This window comes from Lepidothrix coronata, unplaced genomic scaffold (genome assembly GCF_001604755.1).
Source record: "Lepidothrix coronata isolate B3197 unplaced genomic scaffold, Lepidothrix_coronata-1.0 Scaffold46, whole genome shotgun sequence".
Classification (NCBI taxonomy): Eukaryota; Metazoa; Chordata; class Aves; order Passeriformes; family Pipridae; genus Lepidothrix; species Lepidothrix coronata.
In genome coordinates, this window is record NW_016690226.1 from 5,535,729 (window position 1) to 5,561,363 (window position 25,635).

Below are 25,635 nucleotides of genomic sequence, written 5' to 3' on the forward strand. Positions count from 1 at the left end.
GTAAAGTGATTTTGTTTTACATGGAGAAGGTGGAGTCTGTAATGATAATTTCTTTAATGGGATTTGCAGACAGCTGAGGTGGGAGGTGTGTCCTCCTCTATACTACCTTCCCAGAGTGCCCTGTCTTTTAGGGCACGTTCCCACATGTTCACTCACCTTAAGGGTGTTTTGCCTGAGTTGTTCAGCTGTCTGTTTCAAAATTGCTTACATGTTGCTTTCCAGAGGAATTCAGAGATACAAAAAGAGGATGATTGCTTCTAAATTCTAGACTTCAAAATCACAAATACTAGAAGCCTAGGACTTTGATGCTACATGAATTCTTCAGTGCTGTACAGGGTCTTTTTGAGCGGTAGGCTGCTGGTGAGCTACTTCTAAATCAGACACACCTTTGGGTTGGGCTATTTTGGAAACTAAGTAATTGATGAGGTTCAAGGTATGGTCTGCTAGGAACAAGTGATTTTATTTTGTGTTTTTACATGTACTTTGATCAGCTGATGCAGTTGACAGACAGTCTCCTCTGTAAGTAAGCGACCAGGGCTGGAGGAGTGGTGACCTGTAGTGAGCCTTCTTGACTTTTTTCCAAGTGGGCATTGCTGGCTTTCAGGCAGCTAGGCAACAGAGGAAAAGGGACCTGATATGGGGGTACCTTTATTCGGGGAGAACAATCCCTTCTACTCCCGGATCTGGAATGGACTAAGTCAGAAGTTGCAAGGCAAAAAATCCTGGGATAAACATCTGGATGAAATCTACTTACTCCAGCAGAAAAGGTACAGTGTATTTTAGCCTTCTTGTCTTCCCTTTCTTCTGCTGCTCGATCCCTGTAGCTGATACTCACTATTTCCCCTTAGGCTTTTCTGCCAGCAGATAAACTTTAAACAACCCTGGAGCACTTTTCTCTATCAGATTTCTCCTTTCAAGGTGGAATGCTTCTGGAGTGCCAATCTTATCTGCTTTCACGGGTAGATTTACTAGGTCGAAATTAAATTACCCTGAGTGCAGGACTTCAGTCACAAATTAATACTGTGTACTCTTGTCTTTCCTGCTTCATTGGTAAAGCTCACCAGAAAATTCATGAAGGTTTGTTTTTAACTATTACTATTATCATTATTATTATCACTACCATTATTATTATTATTATTATTAAGACTGTGTGTGATGTATATGCTACAGTCAGTTGAAATAGCAGAGAGTTTTTTTGTGAGGATTCTGCTTTCTGTCTCTTTAAATGTTGCCCTTACTGTGGGATAGAGCAGACCTAATATTGTCCAACATTCTGGTGGTCAGTCACCTCCTTAGCTGGACTGCTGTTTCTCACCCCTGTGACATCGGTGTCAACATGTACAGTGACTCCTCTTAGAGCTTATGTTATCCAGAAGATTGCTTGTGTCTTCCCATGTGAGTACTGAATCAAGGCTGTTTTTCACTGCTGTGCAGAGTTGCTCCCTCCACCCACAGAAATGGAGGACTCTTCATGGAAATACAGCTGTATCTGGTTTTCATTGTTCCCTGTCATTTCTACATGCACAAATGCTGCATTACTCAAATAACAAATTGCTTCCAGTTGCTTATAAAATCTTTTTTTTCCTTCTGCACAAAACTCTGAACATCTCTGGGGGCAAAAAGATATTTATCTATGCATATGTATATGTATACACACATATATGAATAGAAATAAGCAGGATAGCAGCTTAAGAGGGACAAAGGTACATTTTTGTCTGTAGGGAAAGAACTTAGATATATCATCATCTAACTTCTGACCAAGTAAAAAAGCATGTTCAAGTTTACTTCAGAGCAATAGGACTTAAACACACTTAAAATGGGAGGGGCAATGGGAACAACAGTATTTCCATGGAATGCTGAAGTGTTTACACTCATGAAAACCACCACAAGTAACCGAAAAATAAGTTCTCAGCAGATTCTGTAATATCCAAACGAGTACAAAACAGAAGTCTAAATATATTTAAAGTATTAAATCAATTATATTGTTATATTAATTCCATACTAACACTTAATATCAATTAATAATAAATATTGGTAATATAAAAATATTTTGTAGTTATGACATTATCTTCACATTTTTAAGTCAAAGAGATGTGGAAGGAAGATGTGCTGATCTCTATCTAACCTCCCACTTGAAGCTGAACTACTGCCAGCAACAGATCACATTGCTTAAGTCATGTTTAGCTCAGTCTTGAAAGCCTCCTAGGCCAGATATTCTGCTGTAGCTCCAGGTAGCTGTTATGGTGTTGTAGTATCCTCCTTAGAGAAAAAGGATTTTATCCCAAATATTCAACATGAACTTCCAAGATCATAACTTGATGCTCTAGTCCCTTTTTTATCATTGGCAATTACCAAGAAGGGTTTGGCCCCTTCCATTTTGGTGCTCCCTTTCACATAGGCTAGTTAGATTGCCATTTGACCCTTTCTTTGCTCATTACTCCTCACTAGTCTTGTGCTACACAGGCCCATGAACATATTGTGTGTTGCTACTGATAGAGGAAAACAGAAAAACCTGTAAGGCATATAAACTCATCTTCATAAACTTGTCTTAAATCACTACAGTGAAATCCCAGTGGTCCCCACAGTTCCCTTTTCTGTGTTTTTTTTTATAAAGGTCTGTGTAAGAACACATGTAATGCATACAATATCACTGTCTGTGAAACCAGGGTTGTATGGGGACACAGTTGTTCTTTTTCCATTCTAGGTCGATATGTTTCCTACAGCTTACAACTAACACAAATAAGTTTTCTGCTATTTGGTCAGAAATTACGTGGTGCCAGTGGAAACTCTTTTCCTAAACAGGGACAGGACAAATTCTTCCTCTTATTATCCTACTCTTCCCTTCTTGTCCCCAGAGATGCTCAGAGTGTGAGGAGAATGAAAATGAACGTTTTGCAGAGGACTTAATTCAGTTTTATTGCTTTTGCATTTTTTGTTATGTACAGATATTAAAATACAACAGGAAGACCTTGTATGGTGACTTGTGTATGAGAACTACTCTTTCAAAACCTCTGCTTTTGTGGAAAAACTGTTGAACACCAAGAGGGCTTTTGCTACATCCTGTCATTTTGTGGTGCAGAACTGCAGTATTGTGGCTTCAGCTTGAGTTCTTAGTCTTAATAGTGCTGGAATACATAGAGCAATTAGCAGAGATTAAATTCTACTATTGTTTTACTGAAAGCCAGTGGTAAATGTGTTACTATTTAACTGATATTCTCTCTGCACACAGAAAGTCTGCAAGAGAAGAACAGTGTTTATTTCTGTCCTACAACTGGTGATAATAATACCTGAAAGCTAACTGTTTTGGGAGTTGTCACCCTCACTGGAATTGCTATTCATTCTCTTTCTTCATGTGAAACAATTCTTTGAACCTTACTAGGTGTAGATCTGAGCATTTTCCACAGAGAGGGATTAATACTGCAATGTGTAACATTTCCCAAAGGAAAAACCAGGGTCAGGAAATGTGATACAATCTCCTAACATTAAAGAGGAGTTTGAGTTTATTTGGCCTTTATCTGCTGGTTTCTTTCTGTTGAAGATCTCCTTTTTTAACAGCCTGTAGCTCAGTGTGGAATCCCAGGGACAGTGGTCACATCTCCTATGTCCTTTCTAGAATTATCTTTGGAAGCAAACTCTGGGATCTATATAACCTAGAGCATATAAGCATAAATCCTCAACAAAATTCATAATGATAGGAAACAAAGAGATAAATACTTATGAAATTTTGGCCCTCGTAGAGGTGAAGAATCACATGCCTGTCACAGTGTAATAGATCTTCTGGAAACTATGAGAACCATTGTTTTATTTTTTTTTTTTTTAGTCCAGGGCAAGAGGTTCTAAGGAAATATGAACAAATTCCTTCTACCATGTAATTTTAGAAATTCCACCATATGAGAATTGTACTGTTCATAAAAAATAACTAATAAATAAAATTATGTTATATTTTTCTTTCTACTATTTCCTCTGTCTATAACTCTGATAAATAATCTCTCCTCTCTGTGTTTCTTCTCTCTCACAGCTGCTGCTTAGGGATTAGTGGCCTTCGTGTGGTGCTCTGAGGCTTAGTTTTTCTAATGACAATAAAATGGTTAACTTGTGTGGTACATTTAAAAAAAAAAAAACCAAACCCAAAACACTCAAAATATTTTTACATATTAATTAAGTATAGAAATTTGTGCTATGAGAAATAATACACTAGAGGTTCTTGGAATAATTTACATAACTTGCAGAGATGGTCATTCCAAAGATGCCACAATATAAACTTTAAATCCCCTTTACTTTCCAATTTTTTTAGCATCACAGACATATTAGCAAGCTGCTTTGCTTACCCTGAAAACAAACATGGCACAGATAAAAAAGTAGCTCAGTCTAATGCTAGTAAACTGAGTTGCTTAAGAGTTGTACAGGGACACAGAGATCCTTCAGCTTCTAGACAAATCTTTCTCAACCTGGTAGTGAATGAGATGTCACCATAGATTTGCTGTTCAGTTGTACAAACAACATTACTGAGTTTTCAGCCCACAATTAACATAGGATCGTCCTGCCTCAAAATCCGCTATGCCTGTCAGTATTAATCAGATCCTTTGCTACCAAAGGTGACAGTGAAATAAAATTGGCAGCTTCCAGTTCCACCACTTCATTTATAATATGTTTCAATAACAGTGCTTCTGAGTAGTCAAGATGCAAAGAACAATCTATTGGAAACTCTCTCACTGGATGTAAAATAAAGTCAAAAGCAACAGTGACAGCATTTCTGGTCTTTTCTTTGGCTGTTACAACTTCATCCTAATGGCAGCTTTGAGCCTAATAATGGAAAACAAGCCTCCTTAATTTCACAGGTGTAAAGGTCTGTCAGAACTCATGTTTCCCCAGCAATGCACAGATGTACACACATCCCACCTCAGTGCCTAAGATGCGGTTCAGGCTCATAGGTTTAGGAAGTTATTTGACTTCTTAAACTTGGCTATAGGTTTCCTTGTGAAGAAGTAAATGTGAAATTTGTGCCCAGAGGAAAAAAAATCCATCCCAAACTACACAGCTGTTAGAGAAAATGATTAGACATAGGGTAAGGAACATAACCTATAATAAAACTGCAAGAAAATCCATATTGAAATGGGCTAGAAGTTTTGATGCAGAATGCATCAAAAGATGCTTCAGAAATCACAAATGCTTCAGAGAACATTTTTTTTTTAATGACTTAGTGATAATAAATAACAACTAAAACATTCTGAACTGTTAATCCAGTTCTAGCATGAGAATGGTCTCAGATGCAGAATTAGGAAAAAAAAAAAAGAAGTTAACACAAGGAGAATGCCCTGCTGGAAATGACTGACCAAGATTTCTATTGCTTAGTGTGGTAGATAGTTAAATATCTGAAGGGATAAGAATTCCCTATCAGTTTCTTGTCTAGTATCATTGGCAATTATTAACCTGTTTAATTTATTTCCAGAGAATCTCTGTTTACTCTCAGCTGAAAGGTCTTTGACAGACAATGGCAAGAGGTTCCAGTTAATTTGCTGAGTCTTGCTGTTAGTGCTGAAGAAATGTGCTGACCCTGTTGATTGTCCAAGCCCCTGTTATCTGTCTTCTTTTCACTTCATGCAATTGCTTCCTAACTCATTCTTCGCCATCTTGTGAGATGATTGCTTGGATCCCTCTCACCTGGTTAGCTTCCTCTGTGCTCTCCTCTGCTCTCCTGAAGTCTTCCACATATTTACATGCACATGCTAGTAGAAGGAAAGGAGAAGATAAATCTCCTCTGGCAATTTCATGATGCGTTGTTGAGCACTGATATTTTGAGCACCACAACAGGGAAAGAAGAGAAAGCTAAAATAATATCCTGCTGATGAATTTATAACTTAGATAGAAATAATTGCTTTAGAACTTCAGGAACTGACTATCTATGGGGATAAAGCATGAAGATAGAAGCAAACTTGAACTAGAGCAAGCAATAGGAAAATTCTATACAGTGAGTGACTGAAGGTTTAGAATCTGAGAAGGGAAGAATAGACAGAGATGCTTCATTGCCCCTCTGATGAGTTCAGTCTTGAAATAGAAGCTTACAATTGGTTGTTGTCCGGACAGTTCATATTTTTAATATATTTCCTTGTTTTAAAGAATAACCATATAAATCCCAATTCTTTTTATAACAGATTTAAGACTTATGGACTAGTCCTTGCATTTCCTATCTCTCCATGAGTGTAATGAGCAGGATGCACTCCAAAAGAAGTGCTTAAGAAGCTGTAAATCCAAAAGGGTACATATTGCCAGCAGAAAGTGCTCATGAAATCTTTAACCTTGTTTAAAACTGCATTACAGTACTCCCTCAGTCAGAATCTGACCTACATTTTATCTTCTCTTTGTTTCACAATGGATTTGCAGGTGTTCCTAATTTTGTTCTCACCTATATTGGAAAAACACTTCCTGAGCACATAATTGAATAATCCATGAAGAAAACTGAACAATAGTAACATATGATCAAGGCTTACTAAGTACCTCAACATAGATACATTCCTTAGCTCAGTAAGAAGAACCCAGGAACACATCCAGGTGGATACTGCTGTGGTTTTCGTTGCCCATCAGAACTTGCCTTGTAACTGTGCTTATCCTAAACTGATTCCCTAAGACAACATCCATACTGCCTAATGTTACAAACCTAACTTATCTGGCTAAATTAGGAGCTCAATATCTATTGATTCCATACCTGCTGAAGGGAACGAACAGGATTAGAACAGGAGTTTAACTAAGATGTGCTGAATTATCTTCTCAAGGTGTCTAGATATGTCTCTGCTGAATAATTCTCTGAAAGCCTCCTTCTCCATCCACTGATATGATGGTTCCTTATGGAAACTAAGCATCTACTGTAGGCAGCTCTGTTAAGAGACTAAGTTACAGATTTTGCCGTCTGCTGCTTTGACACACAGGAAGTCGAGCTGTAAAATGTAAAATTCATGCTGCACTTGACCAGTCAGGAAGAAAGTTGGTTAAATATACAGAAATTAAATAACTGAAAATGTTTTGAAGATTCTAAATTCAGGCAACTTTGCGTAATTTTTTTATATTAGTGAATTTGCTTCACCTAGTTTTTGACATTTATATGCTCAGTACTTTGCTTTAATATATTAAAAATTAGTTGATAATTAGAATGGTATGTTTTAAATGGGAGTAAAATGTCTCCCCAATTATGGGACAGAAAAATAAATGAGAGTAAAAGCATATGCTATAAATATGTAACTCATGAACCTTTGAGATGTTACAGGCAGTGTTCCATGACATTTACTAACATTTCTCCGTTCTTCTTCTGGCTTGACCTTTGGCCTGAGAACTCTGGCTTTTTAAACCCAGTTGGAGGTTGCTACAATAAGAAGAAATGTTTGACAATTTTGCTTTGAGTTTCCAAAAGAGTATTGTATTTATTAAGTATCTTCTTCGTAGCAATATTTTAATTTAATTAGTTGTTTACAAGGACTTTGGTAATTTTTGTGAGAAAGGTATTGTGTTTGTGTCCTCCTACATTGTCTCTTGCCCAATCCTTCCTCCTCTGTGAGGTCATCTGAGGGATAAAGGCCTACCCAGTAAAGCATCAACATATTAATTGTAGCTTTGTTTATACTATTGAAACCCCACCTCTTTTCCACTTCCTGCCTCTGAAAGTTACATTTTCCAGGAATACAGAGTCTTTTTCAGCCAAAATAGTGGTAGAGGTGGCAAGCTGACTTCACTAATACTTGATCTTACGACTTCTGCTCAGAGTGCCTCTTTATTTAATTCCTATTTGTCTGATCCTAGATGCAATCTTCTCATCAAATCATCTTGTCATTAGCTACTAATGCACTGACGCATGAGTAAGCTATAGAAGGAATACTTCCTTAAGCAGCAAGGCTAAGAGTTTGGAGGACACAAAAATATCTCAGAATGGCTGCTTAATTTTTGAGGATGGTTCTTTATATCTTATTCTCCTCTACTCTTCAGAGTTTTTCTAGTCTACTTTCTAGAGCGTTTGGTGACAGGAAATGCTCCTTTTGTGGAATGATAAATATAATAAACCAATAATATATCGGTTATGATTTTATTACTTGTAGCCTGTGCCCATTAATATACACTACTTTAAATGATTCCTATTTATCTGTGTAATTCTGGTACTTCTCTTTGTTTTGCTTTATCTCCCAAGTTTTCTCCAGTGTGTACAGTGTCTTTCCACTATAAAGGAGTGCAGAACTCTCACATTTTAAGTGGATTAAATCCAGAGATAATGGCATATAAAAAAAAATTGCCTCAGGGTTTTGTTATTCATAACAGAATAATTTAAAGCAAGAAATATATATTCCTGTAAGCCACGGAATTTACATTGCCTGTTTTCCTATCATTTTATTGTTAAATTTTCCTATACTCAAGATGTACAAATTGTAAGAAAACATTTTTTGCAATGGGCCATTTATATTCTCTCTGTCTCTGATGTGAATTTTCTTGTAGTTTGTAGTAGAGTTATATTCGTTGGTAATGTATTCTCACATCAGTGTTATCATGTAATGCAAAACACCTGTTACTTTATAGGGTTTATTTACCCTATAAACCCTATCCCCAAAATCTTGTAACTAAATAATACCAACATATACAGAACATCACAAGCAGAAAGCATTGACTGTGTCTTTAGATTTGACCAACATATTTGTCCCATGTGCTTTTTTGGGGGTGTGTGTGTTTAACACACAGACTATTGGCAGTTGTTACACTATAGTGAAAGCACAGACTGAGTCTGGTAGAAAAATGAGGCCTGGTGTTCTTCATATCAGCTTGAATTTTTTTATTGTTCTACTGTAATCCTTAGACATCCCTGCATCACACGCTACAGCTTGACCTAAGCCATGCTAGAAAATCAAGAACAAATTAAACATCTATACTAAAATAAAGCAGAGGTGAGATAAAAAGCTCAAAATTTGCATTTGAACAGAGATCTGGAACTGAACTTTTCCTGTTTGGAAAGAGGAATCTCTTTCTATTTCATATTGAAAATTCATGAGCTGTAAACTGTTTTTTTGTATTTGGAGGTTTTTCCTCCCCTTAAATCTTCAGCTCCTGAACTTAGGATACTTAAAATTCTTTTTTTGTATAAAACCAAAAAACCCTGCCCCAAAACATTTTCTTTATGAATTAAAAGATAAACCTGAAGATATTCAAGGATAACAGAAATATTAACCCCAACTTAGGAGATTCTGTTCTAATTTTCTGTGATTTTTTGGTAGCCAACTTGTAGTTTTGAAAATTGGCAAAGCTTATTTGGATGCTGAGCAAGCATACATTGCAGGTAACTCTTTTCAGGTGCTTATACAAATTGATAAGAACAACACTCAAGCCTTCTCTTCTCCAGGCTAAACAGTTCCAGTTCTCTTAGTTTTTCCTCATATGAGTGATGCTCTAGTCCCATAATCATCTTTGTGGCCTTTTGTTGAACTCTCTCCAGTAGCTCCATACTCTTTTTGTGCTGAAGATCCTAGGACCTGGACACAGGACTCTAAGGATGGCTTTGCCAGAGCTGAGTAGAGGGGGAGGATCACCTCCCTTGACCTGTTGTTTGCTTCCAAAGATCTTGCTGTAGTGAAGTTTGGTGGCTGTACTTGTAAATTCTTCATCAGCCCCAAAGGATATACTCAGATAACCCAGATCCTCATGGAAGATTCAAGGACATGCTTCAACTATAAGTGAACCACTCAGTCTGGAACTTGTTTGAGGGCATGCTCTTTCCCATGGCATGCATAATTGCAGTTCTCAACATTTTCCTCAATTCTTTCAGCATCAGAGAAAAAAGTAGCTAATAGCTAAGCTGCCAAATTTTTCTTCATGACTTTGTATAACGAGGAACTACATTTCAGAGCTCATTCTTTTAATTATATCATAGGAAGCATTGCTACAACACAAATGACATTCTTGTTTGTACCTTTCTATGCCTTATGGGAGCAATTCAGATGACCTTTTTTAATTTATTGTGCTGTGTGAAATAACAACTGGCCTGTTCTGGCTCCTGAGATAACTAGTCTACCGGCAGGAAGTGCATCAATGACCCACTGTCTTCTATGCCTCAAAATGTGGGCTATACAAACCAGAAACATTTTGGTTATTCATTTCTCCTATCTTTCCCTCTGCTGCCACCATACGGTTTAGCCTCAGTAAGCCAAGAGATGAAGATCTCACCAGGTTTTTAGAATTGCACTGCTCTGCTTTTGCCTGTTCTTTCTTTGTGCATTGAAAGAATACCTCAGACAGTAGATGTGCATTACCCATTTTTCAGTGAAAATGTTCAAGATACATGCTGTCTTGAGCAAAAGCCATGCTAGCTCTGGAAAGAGGCACCATGTGTTTGATTTTGTTTCTTATGAGCCTCTTTTTCTTGACTGTAGGATCTGGGAATCCCCACTCCTCCAGGCTGCCAAAGAGAATGACCTTGCAGCCATTAGGAAACTTCTCACTGACGGAACATGTGATATCTATCAGAGAGGTAATTCAGATTATTTGCGAAAAATGGGTTTCTGTGGAAGGCAAGAGCTCCCTACAGTGAGTAGTTTGTTATTTTGCTAAAACCTTTGCATTAGCAGCCTGTGTCTGAAGCTTTGCAACAAAATGAGTTTTCTGACTTGGTGTGCTCATTCACTTCAGGCCTGAGGTCTGCCTGAATCAGGTACAAATACCTGATGTTTCTGCTCAGCTGTTGGATTTTGGTGAAGGACAGAGACTGTGCAATTATGTGGCTGTACCAAGCAGTACTCAAGGGAGGACCTAGCACTCCCATAATTCTCCACCTCAATGAATTTATTTCTGCATTTGTCCCATACAGTTGAATGTCTAGATGACTCACATGCTTCTCCTACTGTTTCTAGGTGCAGTGGGGGAGACTGCCCTTCATGTAGCTGCTTTGTATGATAACTTGGAGGTGGCAGTGGCTCTGATGGAAGCAGCTCCTGAGCTTGTCAATGAGAGGATGACATCAGAGCTCTATGAAGGTAACACTGCTGGGAATGAGGATGGACAGGATTCTCTGCAGGGGAAGAGAGGAAGTACTACCTGTACATTTAGGAAATCGGCTTATACTGTTCCAGGTTCAATATATTGCTAAACTGTTACATAGCAAAACCAATATACAAATGGAAGGTGGAGTTATATTAAATGCAAGTACACACATGTGCAAAGGCCTTAACCACAGGTGGACCTGTTGGCTACTGTGAGATTGCAAGATTATGTATAGTTTGCTTCCCAGAAGAGTGTGGTATGTCTTGTTTTTCCATGGAAAAAAAACTAGAAGGTACATCCTGTTGAGGTTTTTTGGCAGGTTGTAAAGTCAATTTTCATGATTTCATAAAAAGATTTAAGTAGAATGGGACCTCTGGAAAAATCTGTCATACAACCCTCTGCACCCAACAGAGATAACTTCAAAGCTAATTCCTATAGTTGCTGTGGATGCAGTCCCAAAATCTTCACCATGACTGACATGTGAACTGTAGGCTACTGAACAGCCTGAAGTTACTTTCTTGGAAGACAAGGTTTTATTTCTGTGTCTTACAGGGCAGACAGCTCTCCACATTGCAGCAGCAAACCAGAACATCACTTTGGTGAAGGCTTTGCTTAAGAGAGGAGCCGATGCCAGCACAGCACAGGCCACTGGGCACTTCTTCAGGCGCAGCTCCCAGAGCCTTTTCTATTTTGGTACAGCCTCAACTTTTCCCCTTGTTGCTATCGGGTGAGGGGGTATGAGGGAGGCTTACTTTAGCCCCCATCTAAACTGGGTAAGCAGAGGGTCCTATCTCAAAGTGTCATCAGACACACACTTTTTATCAGACAGTAAGACTTCATCTGGGTATGTAAATGTTACATAAATATAAATAATACACATTTTATATGTTTGCATGTATAAAAAATATATATTGTATAAAAATTGTAATTTAATATCTTCCTACCAGCATATATTGGGAATTATTTGTCAACCTTCTCATGGAGGTAAAGTCATGAAAAGAATACTTCATTCTTTTAGTGTTTTGTGGGGCAGGTCTTCTTTTCCTTTCTGAGTAGGATGAGGAGCGGTGCAGGAAATTTACAGGTTACCTAAAGTAATTCTTCCTTTCATATCCTCTGGCTTCATAGCATGGATAACTTTCCCTCAGCATGCTTCAACCTCTCCTACCTCCTGGGTTCTTAATGTTGTTTCTCCCCATTCCTTTCATTGCAGGAGAGCATGTTTTATCATTTGCTGCCTGTGTGGGAAATGAGGAAATTGTACAGTTGCTCATTGAAAATGGAGCTGACATCAGAGCTCAAGATTCTCTGGGTATGTGCTCTGGGGCATACAGAGAATCTGGACATTTTATTTCAGACTCTGTCATTTGTGTACTCAAATATTTTTCTCTCACTACAAGCAAATGTGGAATGAGGGATGTGAGGAAAATAAAAACCACCCATCAGTTCTCAGTCTTTGCACAGGGCTGGGCTATTCCACATAATTTATCTGGTCTGCTTTCTTCACAGGTAACACTGTTCTTCACATCCTCGTTCTCCAGCCTAATAAGACGTTTGCCTGCCACATGTACAGCCTGATTCTTTCCTATGACAGGAACAAAGAGGGATCAGGATCACTTGAACTGATCCCTAACAATGAAGGTCTTACTCCATTCAAACTCGCTGGAGTTGAGGGCAACACTGTGGTGAGTTTGTGTGACACTGGTACCTCCATACAAAAGAGCAACGGAGAACTTGAAATAACATCGTTTAGACCAAGGGAGCTTGTGCATGTTCTTAGTGGATAGAAGATCGTAACAAGTACTTTTTTTTTTACTAAAAGTGTCATGTACGACCAGAAGACACTTTATAAAAAATTTCCTTTTCTTAATGAAAGAAATGAGTGCTTAAAGAATAGATATTTTTACCCAATTTTTGAAGCATTTGAATTAAACAGGTATTAACAGAAAGATTCACCCCAAGTAATATTTTGAAAGTCTCACTGAAATTGTTGTCTTTGTTGTCTAGAGTTCATTACTCTAAATGTGACATGTGGGAAATTTCTCCAGGTATACACAGGCATTTATTCACAGAAAAAAACGTATCATTTTAGGCAAAATCTCTTCCTTCCCCTCAACAAAAAGACAAATGTGGTTAGTATTTCTTCTGTAGATCCAGTAAGGACAGGATCATTTCCCTTGTCATACCTATTTTCTGAAAACTTGTAGAAGAGTATAAAAGAATTGTGTTTCTAATCAATATCTGAAATCTATTGTTAGGATGTATGACTGTGTCAAATAACTCTAGCAGTTTGATTAGAATTTAGAGTAAAGACTACTCATCCTTTACCTCAAGCATGAGCTAATAACCAAATAGAAATCAGAAAAGTTCTTCCACTTAATCTGCTGTGATTGAGAGATATGAGAACCACGGCAAGTACCAAGTTCAAGAAAAAATATGTCATAATTAAGGGTTTTTAACAACTTTATTTGTTCTCATTGCAAATGCATATACTTGAAAGCTTCTGATATCCTTGGCCCTCTTCTTGTCTCCTCAGATGTTTCAATACCTTATGCAGAAGAGGAAGCAGAATCTCTGGTCTTTTGGCCCCTTGACCACTGTGCTCTATGATATCACAGAGATTGACTCCTGGGCTGAAGATCAGTCCTTCCTTGAGCTCATTGTATCAACCAAGAAGAGAGAGGTACTGTGGGCACTGTGTGCTTTCTGTGTGCAGACCATGGTGATTACAAAAGGAGAAACATGATGAATTTGAAGGTTCAAGCTCTTTTATATGATCCAAAGAGTAAGAACTTCATACCATGTGCTGCAGGGAATACAAGAAGTGTAGCAGTTTATTAATGATCTGGCTACATCTACATCTGATGCTTTATATACAGTTTCTTCTGAGGTGTGAAACTTGTAGATTATGGAAAGAATTTAGTAGGAGCAAGCTACAGAAAAGGGTTGTCTCTCATCAAACTCAAAGACATACTAAGTACCTGTAGAGTAGCTGTAGTAAGTGTCTTCCTACAACCGTGATTCTGGTTAACTCTCACAATGCCCCTGTGAGACAGGACTATGCTCAGAAGTCCTAAATTGGAGTGCATTTTAAAACCACTCATTGTTATTATTCCTTTCATTTAATGACTGGTTATTACTCAAAACAAAGGGGGCAAATTATCTCTGCTCTAGGCTCAAAAACTTGTAAAGGGATTACTAAGACAAAAATAGCAGAGTGTAATGGCAAGCTTAGACAGATCTCCATAAGACTTTCAAGGTACACCACCCTGTCAGTTGTAGTCACCTTAAATAATCCTAATAGGACAGGAAATGAATCAGAAGGCACTTCAATTATCCCAATTCTACCCATCCTGTATTATTTCCATCTATCAAAATTTTAGTCAAACTTTTCTAACAGAAGTTTCAGCTATTGGAGAGCTTTGTACAGTGTGGAGGAAGTCTATGAAGCTCTCATTTGCTTTTATGCAAAATAGTCTATGTTTCTATGGCTGGTGATACATAGAGAAATTCAGGGAAGAGCAACCTTCGAGGTTGTTCACTTTAGAAGACTAAACCATAATCCTAGAAGAAAGCAGAATATTGTGCCTCTTCTTATCCCAAAACATGCACATAGCGCAAAGGATAAGATGCCCCCTAGCATCAAGGGATATAATGATTTCTTTGTTTTCCAGAATGCTTTTAAAAATGTGCAATTGCAATTTTTTGATGTAGAACTAGTTATTCTTTTTTGCATTTGATATATGTTTGGCCCAAAATGTTTGCTGTCTCCTCTAGAAGAATGCTATGTGTTACCCCACATTATCATACCCTCCTGGGGCATCTTTAACCCCCAGTCGGAAGCAGTTTCTCTTGTATTAAGGGGAATGCATACACACAGAGGTACTAAGATATATTTTCTGATCCTTAAGTGAATGAAAAGTAAAATAATAGAAGGGAACTAATCTACAGGAAGATTATAGTAAGCTTCAAACTTATATCATCCCTTTGAAAATGAAATTTACTTTCCTATGCAAAGAATTCTAGAATACTGATTTCTGCAGAAAACTGAACACCTATAGGTACATTATCTCTCTTGTAGTGTGTGGGTCAAATTCATAAGTAAAGTGTAAAGTACCCTGTTTCTCCTACTTATGCTCTAAGTGTCAGTCTTCTAACAAAAGCTGAAGGTTTGACATAGATGATTCAATTAATTATCACTCAGATAATATAATGCAGAAACCTAAAATGTAGTTCTTCTACGTAAGCCATAGGGTGTTGGACAAATACATCTATCTTCTGGGAAAATGTTGTGGTTTTCTTATCTTAAACATCTGATAAAAAATTTGTGTTCTACTACTAACAGGAATATTCTGTCATCCTCAGTTCCATTCCTAAATAGATGAAAAACTTATTCCAGTATCTAAAATGTTTTTCTTGTACTTCCCACTGGTACTCAAAAGCTGTTCTCTGCAGGATATATTTTTTACTTTTTTTCCAAAGCTCCGTATTGTCAAACTGTGTAAAATCAAACCTGCATTTTCAAAACAAATTCCACTTTGTAATTCTGAATAGCATAGGTCAGAATAGTTTGTTAATACTCTCCCAGGAAACAGTGTGAATGATGCTTATAAAAAAAAATGTACTTATGGCAATTAACTCCTTCTTTCTATGTTTCTCAGGCGCGCCAGATCTTGGACCTAACACCTGTGAAGGAGCTGGTGAGCCTGAAGTGGAATATGTATGGTCGTCCCTATTTCTGTTTCCTGGCTTTATTCTATATACTCTACATGGTCTGCTTCACTATGTGCTGCGTCTACCGACCTCTGAAACCCCGAACGGGCAACAAAACAAGCAGCAGAGACAATACAGTCTATGTCCAGAAAATGCTGCAGGTACTGTGACTGTAGGAGTCAGGGCCCTATAGGCAGCATTGGGCAATTCCCACATAACCTACTTAACTGGAAAGTTCAAGCCATTCCCAGTCCACACATATTACAGCTGTCCTCGTACTCTCTTTTGGCCAGCTGACCATTGTCAGGGAGGAATACGAGGTGTGCTCTGTTCTCCATTGTGGAGCTGGGCTGGTTCCTGTGGCATTGCCAAGTCTAGTCATGTTTATTGTAGTAACAGTAGGTTGCCTTCATCCCCATCCTCTTTTTAAATTTACTTTCACTTTCTTTAAAATTTAATTTTAATATCCATTTACTTTTTTTTTTTTTCCCCAGGAATCTTATGTGGCATATGAGGATGAGCTGAGGCTGGTGGGGGAGCTGATCACAGTCATTGGAGCTGTAGTAATTTTGGTTCTTGAGGTAAGAGAAATGGTGAGCTGCATAGTTTCAAGTTTTGTCAAGACAAATCCTGCTTATTATACAAACATTGATTTGTGCTCACTAGTTGGTAAGGGTATTTGCTTACTCTTAGGTATATGGCAATAGACATTGTCAACAGTATCTATTAGATGAGACAGAGACTTTGACAATGTCCTAGTAAGACTCCATGCACCGAAGAAGCAATTAGAAGGACTGGTCATACTCTCAAATACTATATGCAGGGGAGTGCCACAGTTCCTGTTAGCACCATCCGTGGGTCCAGCTGACTCCCAGATGTTGCTTCATCCAGCTCCCCTAAATACTTATGTATTTAGGGGTGCTGGATGAAGTGAATTCTGTGTGTACACAGAAAAGTTTATATTTAATTGGAGATCATTTACTCTATGGACTTGTAACAGCAGCCTTTCTCAACCAGAGTTCTGAGGTGAACATATTTAGTTGTTCTCCTTACTATGAACTCTCCAAAAAACAACAAAAAAAGTGAAAGTTATTTAAATTAGAACAAACCTATTCCCCATGTGATTTTATTATAATATAAAATAGAAGACTGAAACTTGTATGAGAAAATTCAGAGGATGATGCCAAGAAGAACTGAAAATAAAACAGGTGTTGTAAGCAGCTTTCTGCCTATGGGGTACATTAGGCACGGCATCACCAGTCGGTCAAAAAAGGTGGTTGTTCCACTTTACTTTGCACTGGTGTAGCTCCACCTTTTGTATTATGTGCAGTTTTGGCCACCTCAATATTAAATAGACATTAAGCTACTAGAGAGTGTCCAAAGGAGGGCCATGGGGATAGTGAAAAGTCTGAAAGGGAAGCCGTATGAGGAGAGGCTGAGGTCACTTGGTCTGTTCAGTCTGGAGAAGAGGAGATTGAGGGGAGACCTCACTGGGGTCTTCAACATCCTCCTGAGGAAAAGCAGAGGGGTAGGTACAGATCTCTTCACTCTCGGAATGAATGACAGGACTCGAGGAAACAGCATGAAGCTGATTCAGGAGAGGTTTAGATTAGATGTTAGGAAAAAGTTTTTCACCCAGAGGGTGGTTGGGCACTGAAACAGGCTCCTGAGGGAAGTGGTCACAGCACCAAGCCTTTCTGAGTTCAAGAAGTGTTTAGACAACACTCTCAAGCACATACTGTGACTCTTGGGGATGATCCTGTAAAGGGCTAAGAGCTGGAGTTGATGACCCTTGTGGGTCCCTTCCAACCCAGGATATTTTATGACTCTATGTTCCAGAAGGACAAGTCCATCTTCCTATGTTTGGTCAGGACTCTGGGGCTAGGCTGCAGCTTACACAGTGTGAATAATAACAAACTCCTGTGATTCCCCTAGAAGGTCTTTTTTATCTACATTATTGGGGCACGGCACCTCTCTGTGACGTCTCTCAATGTGCCCAAGCATTTTTCCAGCAACCTCTGTCTCATCCCAAGAAGGGCCCACCAGCCTCAACCGTTATGATTTTAAAGTAACAAAGAAATCAATCTGTTAACCATCAAAAAAGGCAGATGCAGCTGTCTCCAGGAATCTCTGAATGTATGTGGTTACCATGACATTTAGTGATATGATGGAATCTGAGTCCTAAAGTTAATAGGATGTCTCTCTTAGATCCCAGATATCCTTAGAGTTGGAGCAGCGAAATACTTTGGACAAACAATCCTAGGAGGTCCTTTCCACATAATTGTGTAAGTACAGCACTTTTTAAGTCCAATAAGTATATTTTCTCCCATTTCCCCCACTGCTGTCTTTTGCCAGATGAATCACTTTCTCCATTCTTTTAGAGTATTCATTTTCTTGATTTATTTCTCTTACTGGCTCAACTGAATCTTCCTCCACTGAACTTTTTTTCACTGTCTTTTCTTTGCAGCATCACATATGCTTGCATGATTCTGGTAACCATGGTGATGCGTCTCACCAGCACCACTGGAGAGGTGGTGCCCATGTCCTTTGCCCTGGTGCTAGGATGGTGCAATGTCATGTACTTCGCACGAGGCTTCCAGATGCTCGGACCTTTTACCATCATGATCCAGAAGGTATAAGACACAAATACAGACTTTTTACACACATCCTGACACCTATTTTAGGATAGGAAGAACTGTAAGAATACTTTTTCTCTTTCAGGACTAGAATTAATGGCAAACGGGCAAGTTCTTGTCTACACAGAAGATTTAGGACTTTCACATTCTCTCTTTGCTTCAGAAGTTTCCTTTAGTCCACTCATGGTCTTAGAATCTGGGAAAATGTTTACATAGGGTTGCATTGCGACTTGGTGGGACAGTTGGGCCTTATGGTGGCTCTGTCTTTTCTCTACAGATGATATTTGGAGATCTTATGCGCTTTTGCTGGCTCATGGCTGTGGTGATATTAGGCTTTGCATCAGGTGAGTCTACAAAAGAAAAACAGCAATATGTTACCCTTGACAACTGCTTTGGTATGAATTAAGAGTGTGGATTTTGATTTAATTTCTGGTTGCCCTCTGAAAAGCTGGCAAAGGTGGTGATGATATATAGCTTCTATTTTTCTAAGTGTGGTCACTTTCCCAGTACTGATTTCTGTTCTCATGAGTTTGGTTTTCAATTCTTGCTCCTTCCAGGGTAATAGAAATAGGATAATTCAGATAATTCCACATATGTGTAAGTCCAGGTTTAAAAACATACTGCATTTCTGATACTTGTCTGTGGAAAATGAGATTAACACACATAGCTTTATTATATCCTTGAGGAAGTTAAGTTCACTATTTTGAGAATAAATAAACAATCAAAGTAATTTTGGGTCATTTTATAGTAGAAACCAGTGATTCTATAGAGGGATTTGTCCTTGCTGGGTTCTGCACTAGCATAGAAACACATGCAGCTCCTTCCCAGGCCACTTTATGTTGTCACAATCTCCTATAGGACCCTGTTGTTTCTCTTGGAATGTGATTCCTGTTGTTAAACTCTCTCTTTTTCTCTCATTGCTCTCCTCTAGCTTTTTACATCATCTTCCAGACAGAGAATCCTGAAAACCTTGGGCAATTCTACAACTATCCCATGTCCTTGTTCACCACTTTTGAGCTGTTCCTCACTATCATTGATGGCCCTGCAAACTATGATGTGGACCTGCCCTTTATGTACAGCGTGGTGTACTTTGCTTTTGCCATCATTGCTGCCCTCCTTATGCTCAACTTGTTAATTGCCATGATGGGTGATACCCACTGGAGAGTGGCCCATGAGCAGGATGAGCTCTGGAGAGCCCAGGTAATCTAGTTAAGGTTGGCATTCCTACCTTATTTCAAATAACAGCTAGAAACTCATCAGCCTCTCTTGTGCATTCTGTGTCTCCCTAGCTGTTTGCTCCCTGCATGCAGAATCTCTTATTAAATAGAATTAAAGTGGTGTCTTTTTTTACAAATAACACTTCTGTGTAACTGAGTTAAATTATAATTATAGGGATTGACCGAGGGGGGATAGAATGCAAGGTAATGATTGCATGAGGGTCAGTGACGTCTTAAAATCTATTAAGAGAAGTTGACCTGACTCTCTTGCTCAGAAGGCAAAAAAATTCAACCAGTTCTATAGGTAATCAACAGGAAATCCATTTCCTAGTACTCTTCTGTGAGAAAGCAATCAGTCAAATGGTTAAATGTAGTCATGTGGCCACATTGGTAAGTTGTGATGAGTTAATGTGGGTATAGATACTGTGCTCTTCTCTAGCTTGCAAATTGATTATCCTACTCATTGTCATCAATTATAAAAGAAAAGAAATTTAACACTGTTTTAAGGCCACCATTGCTTCCACAAAACATGGCACAGTTAGACCTAAAATAGTGATTGCCCTATAATAAATGGAGTATTGACTCTACTATTTTTTTCATTACATAAGGAGCTGGTAATGAAGTATGGTTTGGGTCAGTGCTCACAAAACTGATAATTTTGAAAAAGAGTCTGATTTTTTTCTAATTCATTTAAGTTCTTTCTTTTTTTTTGTTCCAAAGGTTGTCGCTACTACTGTCATGCTGGAGCGGAAACTGCCAAGGTGTCTCTGGCCTCGCTCGGGAATCTGTGGGCGGGAATATGGGTTAGGGGACCGATGGTATCTCAGGTGAGTTCTCTTCTAGTGTGTGCATGTGAGGATCTAAGAAGAAGAATCCAATGTATGGGTGTTAATAAAGAGCCTTTTCAGTGGCCTGGGGAGGAGTGTTTGGAGAGCTTTCCTTACAGAATACAGATCCCAATCTGTTTTCTGTCTGTGACTGGTAGGCAAGCACTGTTCCCCTCAGAAAGCTCTACTGTGCATTTCCTTCTGAAATTTGATGATGTTTTCTTATCCAGTAGTTACATGGACAGACCCCAGAAACTGCATGAGTTGCAAGGCCTGAATTTTTCTTTCAAACTTACTATAATGAGTATCACAAAACTTCATTGCTGTGCTTGGTTGGCTGACCCTATCCATTAGATACATGAAATGGCAGAGTTAATCTATTAGGCATTCAACGGCAATGAACTACTCTACAAATGATTCAAAATCAGAACTGGAATAATTAGAGTTAAGATTTTTTTCTCATGTGAACCTAGTAACTATATCATATTTTGCAACAACTACATCAGGTGACAAATCTTATGTCTAGGATTTTGGATTAGTCACTGAACTAACAAAATATCTGTAGTCTAGATAAAACTAAATTCCTCATTATTTTTTATTTTAATCAATATTTATGACAGGTAAGAAATGATTTACCTTATGGGCATGTGTCTTTTCTAACTGCACCATCTTTTGCTGGTAAAGCCAGAAGGGGGAGTGGCGGCTGTACAAATCATAGAATAATAGGATATTCTGAGTTGGAAAGGACCCACAAGGATCATCACAGTCCAACTCCTGGCCCTGCACAGAACTTTTGCAATTTTTGACAGAGAATCGAGCCTTGTAGATTTTCAGGTTTACTGGGAAGAACAAGCAGACCTAAAATGGTACCAGTATGCAACACCTTCAGATCAAGATGCAGAATAAAACATTGTATTGCAAGAGCAATTATGCACTGGATGATATGAGAAAAGAGTGTTGCTGTGAACTAGTTCTGTCAAATTACATGTATGTTCATTGTATGTAGCATGAGACAGTATTTCAGAAGACAGCTTATAAGTAATGTAGAGAAGGGTTGGTGGGAGTGGAGCAGTTAAATAAAAGTGCATTAAAGAATAAGGGGCATCCTTATGTCTGACAGCCATGGAGTATTAGAGGAGGAAAGTCAAGAACAGAGGAAATAGATGAATATATGCCTATACACAAAGAATCTGGAACTAGACTCAGGTGGGTTAAGTCTTCAAGTTGCTTACAGCTGGCATAATGGAAAGGGCAAATCATGATTGGGAAATAAGTTAAAGGACAAGAAATCATGGGCAGACCAAGGTACTGAAGTCAATGATGTGGATAAATGTCTAGGAGATAACTGTGCTAGCAGCCCCTAGCACCCTGCCTATAATCAGTTTTCTGTTTCTGTGTAGATTTTTTGGAAGATCAGCATGCCTGTTTTTGTGGAGGGGTTTTGTGGATAAACTGGTACTTTTCCACATTGTTCAGTTTACGTTTTTTAATCCTCTTACAGAGTTGAAGACAGGGTTGATCCCAACAAACACAAGATGATGCGGTACACAGAAGCATTTAAGGCTCAGGATAGGGATAACTATGACAAAGGATCAGAAAAGCTGGAAATCAATAGAGACATCCTGTACAAGAAGGAATTTTCTGCTCTGTCATTGTCACGAAGCACATCCAGAACTAGTTCTCACCGTGGCTGGGAGATCCTGAGGCGCAACACTTTCCGCCAACTTTGTGGAGAGGTTGGTCATGCCACGGAAGAGGAGGTCTATGATGTCTAAGAAACCTCTATTTTTACTCCACAAGATGAATCCCTTTTGCAACAGTTGTCTTCTATAGCTGTTCATACACTCCCCAGCATGCTACACACATTCATCAGCCTTGAAGAACTCCACTGGTGAAGATTTCATGAGCAGTTCATGGCATCTATGCTATGATATGTGAATGCAGTCTTTTCTCTCCTACTTATAAGTGCCTCTGCAGTTGCACTGATATTTGCACCAAGCTGGTGGGCTTGTTGAGCTATATAATGCAAATGTGCAAGAGAAGCCAGCAATGAGATTTCATCCATTTATGAAGAAGTGATCAGTAAGCCCTCTTCCAGATTGTTACATGCAGTATAATCTATCTCCCCAGTTTCACAAAATCACAATACTCTCATAGCAAAGAACGATGACTGAAGTTCTGGTTTATGATTTGGTACAGAGTTGGAAAAAGACCAACAACCAAGCCCTGTAACTGAGCTCAGGAATAAAGGTAGTTGTTGATACTGTGATGATTAAAAAGGACTGTAAATACTCAGCTGGAATTCAGGGCCTGACAGATTTTGGCCTCTGAAGAAAGGCAGTCTCTGTTAACTGCATTTTCAACATTGCTATCTTAGCAGGACTGTTATCATTTTGGTTTGTGTTGCTTGTTTGGGTTCTTTATTGGTGATGGAGTTTTTTGCTTGTTTCTTTGTTTTTGTCACATGAATGCACTTTAAGCTTTTGAAAAGAAGTGATTGCTATTCCTGAGAGGACTCTGAAGTGGGAACTTCTTTTCCTATTAAGAGCATGTGTGACCCGATTAGGTGACTTTCAGCAATGTGAAATTTCAGCAGAGATATTTATCTCCCAAGTGAGCTTAAGCTGGTCTTTTGTTTTCTGTGGAAGAGTAGGTTTCTGAATCATAACTCCCTGACTTATAACTGAGACATCAAGGTTGGGTAGTGAGCTCCCTATAATACAGAAAGAAATGGTGAGGAAATGTTGGATAGATGAATAATAGCTATTGCAGAGGCAGTTCAGAAGCTGGTGTGCGCTCGCTCTCCGTCTCTCTGAAAGTCTAAAACTATCCAATGAACAACTGAGTCACCCACATTGTTCCCTTCTAGGCATGACACTGTGCCAGTCTGTCAATTTATCTTCTGTCTAAGGACACTTTAAGAAAAATGAAGAAATGTAAGAAATGATCCAAGAAATGGACAGTCATTTCAGGTTCTTTTGTATTCTCAGGAATGCGGAGTTTCATTCCAGTAGCAGAAGTTAAGAAGAAAGCAATCCATGGTCTTTACATTTCCTTCCAACAGGGCTAGTAACAGCAACTTTGTTTTTTAAGAAATCAAGGACTATTACCTAATACTAGACTTTGAGCCAAATCATTGTGCGATAATCAAAGAAGATAATGAAAAAGCTGAATCCAGTGGATTTCTAATCGTATTGAAATATCAAACATCTTCTCTCTTGCAGGTGCTGTGACAAGTATAATGATCTTTACAATTATGTATATTTATTTAAATATCCTCTTTCTCTTACTTGAATGTGTACTTTTTTTTTGTGCTGCAATGGAAGACGGACGGAAGACTGTCCCTCTGGTATTCAACTGTATACTTTTGAGTTCACTCTTTTTATTGAATTGAAGCTATTACCTAGTCTTGGTCACTTAAGTCCTTTGGCATTTATACTGCTGGTCTGTGGAGATGGAATCGATGTAGCCAATTAACCAGAACTGTGAACTGTTGCTCTGATTTTAGATTAATTTTTTTTCATAGTAAATTAGAAATAATAAGAAGGGGAGGACTGATGATTTCTCCATCCTACCCCTGCCCCCAAGTATAGTAGACTTTTTACTAGTTTGAAAACCACAGAAATACAATAGAGATGGAGCCACATATTGTCATTTCTACAAAAGAACTCATCTTTGTGACATAATAGTAATAATAATAAGGGTAGCTTGAACTACAAGATATGTAAGCCCTGGTTCTGATTTTGTGTTCTTCTTCATTGCTATAAACAATGAGAAATTTGATCTTAGAAATTAAAACAACATTTTGACATTGCAGGAGGCAGAACAAAATTCATTTACCAGTGCTAGGCTTTTCATGATTTCTGTATCTGCTCTCCATAAAAAGAAAAGAAAAAATCCAGTAGCAGATTTTTTAAGGAGGTGCCTTCTCTTGTAAAATTACATTCTGTGACAGTTAGCTTTCAAGTTCCTTTCACAGAACCCATGCATATAACAGCACCAGAACTGTGTGATTTATTTTCTGTCTTTGGAATTACCTAATGCAAATAAGATAGAGAATCGTAGAATCATAAAATAGTTTGGGTTGGAAGGGACCTTTAAAGGTCATGTAGTCCAGAAACTGAGGAGGGACATCTTCTACTGAGTCAGGTTGCTCAGAACCCTGTCCAACCCGACCTTGAATGTTTCCAGAGGTGGGGCATCCACCACCTCTCTGGGAAACCTGTTTCAGTATTTCACCATCCACACTGTAAAAAATTTTTTACTGGCTCCTATTGGAATTTGACTTCCAGTTTCCTGACATGACTTGCATTTAAAAAAAAAAAAATCCTAGAAAAGGCCTTATACAAAAGGGGACAGAATATTTTACGAATAGGAAATTGATTCCTCAGTCTTTTGTTGATGATCAGTGGTGCAGACCATTTTTAGCATAGTTTATTTATCTGGAGGATAAACAGCTACAGAAGAAAATTTGAAGTGGGAAAATTCAGCAGATGTAATGGGCACACCAGAAGATGGAAATATTAAATTTAATATGTAAATGTGGAATACCTACCCTCTTTCATTAGGACACATATACATGATGTGTGCCCATTGAACCTCAGATGATGAGGCAATGGGAGGCAGCAGACTAACCTTTGAGCAGTTTCAAAGCAATCTGGCTCTGACACAGAAATAGCAGTGACTATAGTCACACAAAGATAAAGCACTTTCGCTGTAAGATTCCACATGAATGTGATGCTTACAGATTTGCTTCGAATTTGTGTTTTGTGATGTAGTTATACCTATAATTCTGAAACAGTATTGCTGCTCCTTGCTGTTGCAAGGTGTCTTTTCTCTCCCTCCTAACAATATTGCAACAATTTCAAAGCAGGCATTCCTCCCGTCCTTGAAACTGCTAACTTGAAACTGTCTTCTACATCACTGAAGTAACTTCTGAGTTTATGATAATGTGATAAGAATGAATGTTTTGATCCAGTTGCTTGTAGTAAGATGAGATCTATTTTGCTGACAATAAAAATATGGAGTATCTGACTGCTTCTTTGTGTCTAAAATAAATATCATGAGTCAGTTTTTGTGTTTGCTTCTCTAGTAGCAATCATAGACATTAACTAACAAATTGTTAGGATTGTCACATATGGATCCATGTTAAATTTTTTTAATGAAAGTTTTTGTTCCACAGCAATGCACTTCAGATATTTCTTTATACAAAATTTGCAAAGAGTTTCAAATACCGATTTT

The 25,635-nt window shown here is 38.4% G+C and overlaps 1 protein-coding gene across 1 annotated transcript; it reads left to right on the forward strand.

The window, feature by feature from the left end:
* The first annotated feature begins 636 nt into the window (after positions 1-636).
* LOC108497336 (transient receptor potential cation channel subfamily V member 6-like) lies at positions 637-25,428 on the forward strand. The gene is made up of 15 exons (XM_017814878.1): positions 637-767; positions 10,395-10,492; positions 10,872-10,994; positions 11,554-11,694; positions 12,215-12,313; positions 12,511-12,686; positions 13,538-13,684; positions 15,663-15,875; positions 16,209-16,295; positions 17,923-17,999; positions 18,182-18,347; positions 18,628-18,694; positions 19,282-19,550; positions 20,288-20,394; positions 21,896-25,428. Exons 1-15 carry the CDS (start codon positions 637-639, stop codon positions 22,167-22,169), a joined length of 2,175 nt encoding a protein of 724 aa, XP_017670367.1. The 3' UTR covers positions 22,170-25,428.
* The last annotated feature ends 207 nt before the right edge of the window (positions 25,429-25,635 follow it).

Excerpts from the sequence above, each read along its gene's own strand:
- LOC108497336 (XM_017814878.1), top strand. The coding sequence starts at position 637 with ATGGGGGTACCTTTATTCGGGGAGAACAATCCCTTCTACTCCCGGATC. Across the intron at positions 11,695-12,214 it reads CCAGAGCCTTTTCTATTTTG|GAGAGCATGTTTTATCATTT; the intron begins GTACAGCCTCAA and ends CTTTCATTGCAG. Across the intron at positions 18,348-18,627 it reads TTACCATCATGATCCAGAAG|ATGATATTTGGAGATCTTAT; the intron begins GTATAAGACACA and ends TTTTCTCTACAG.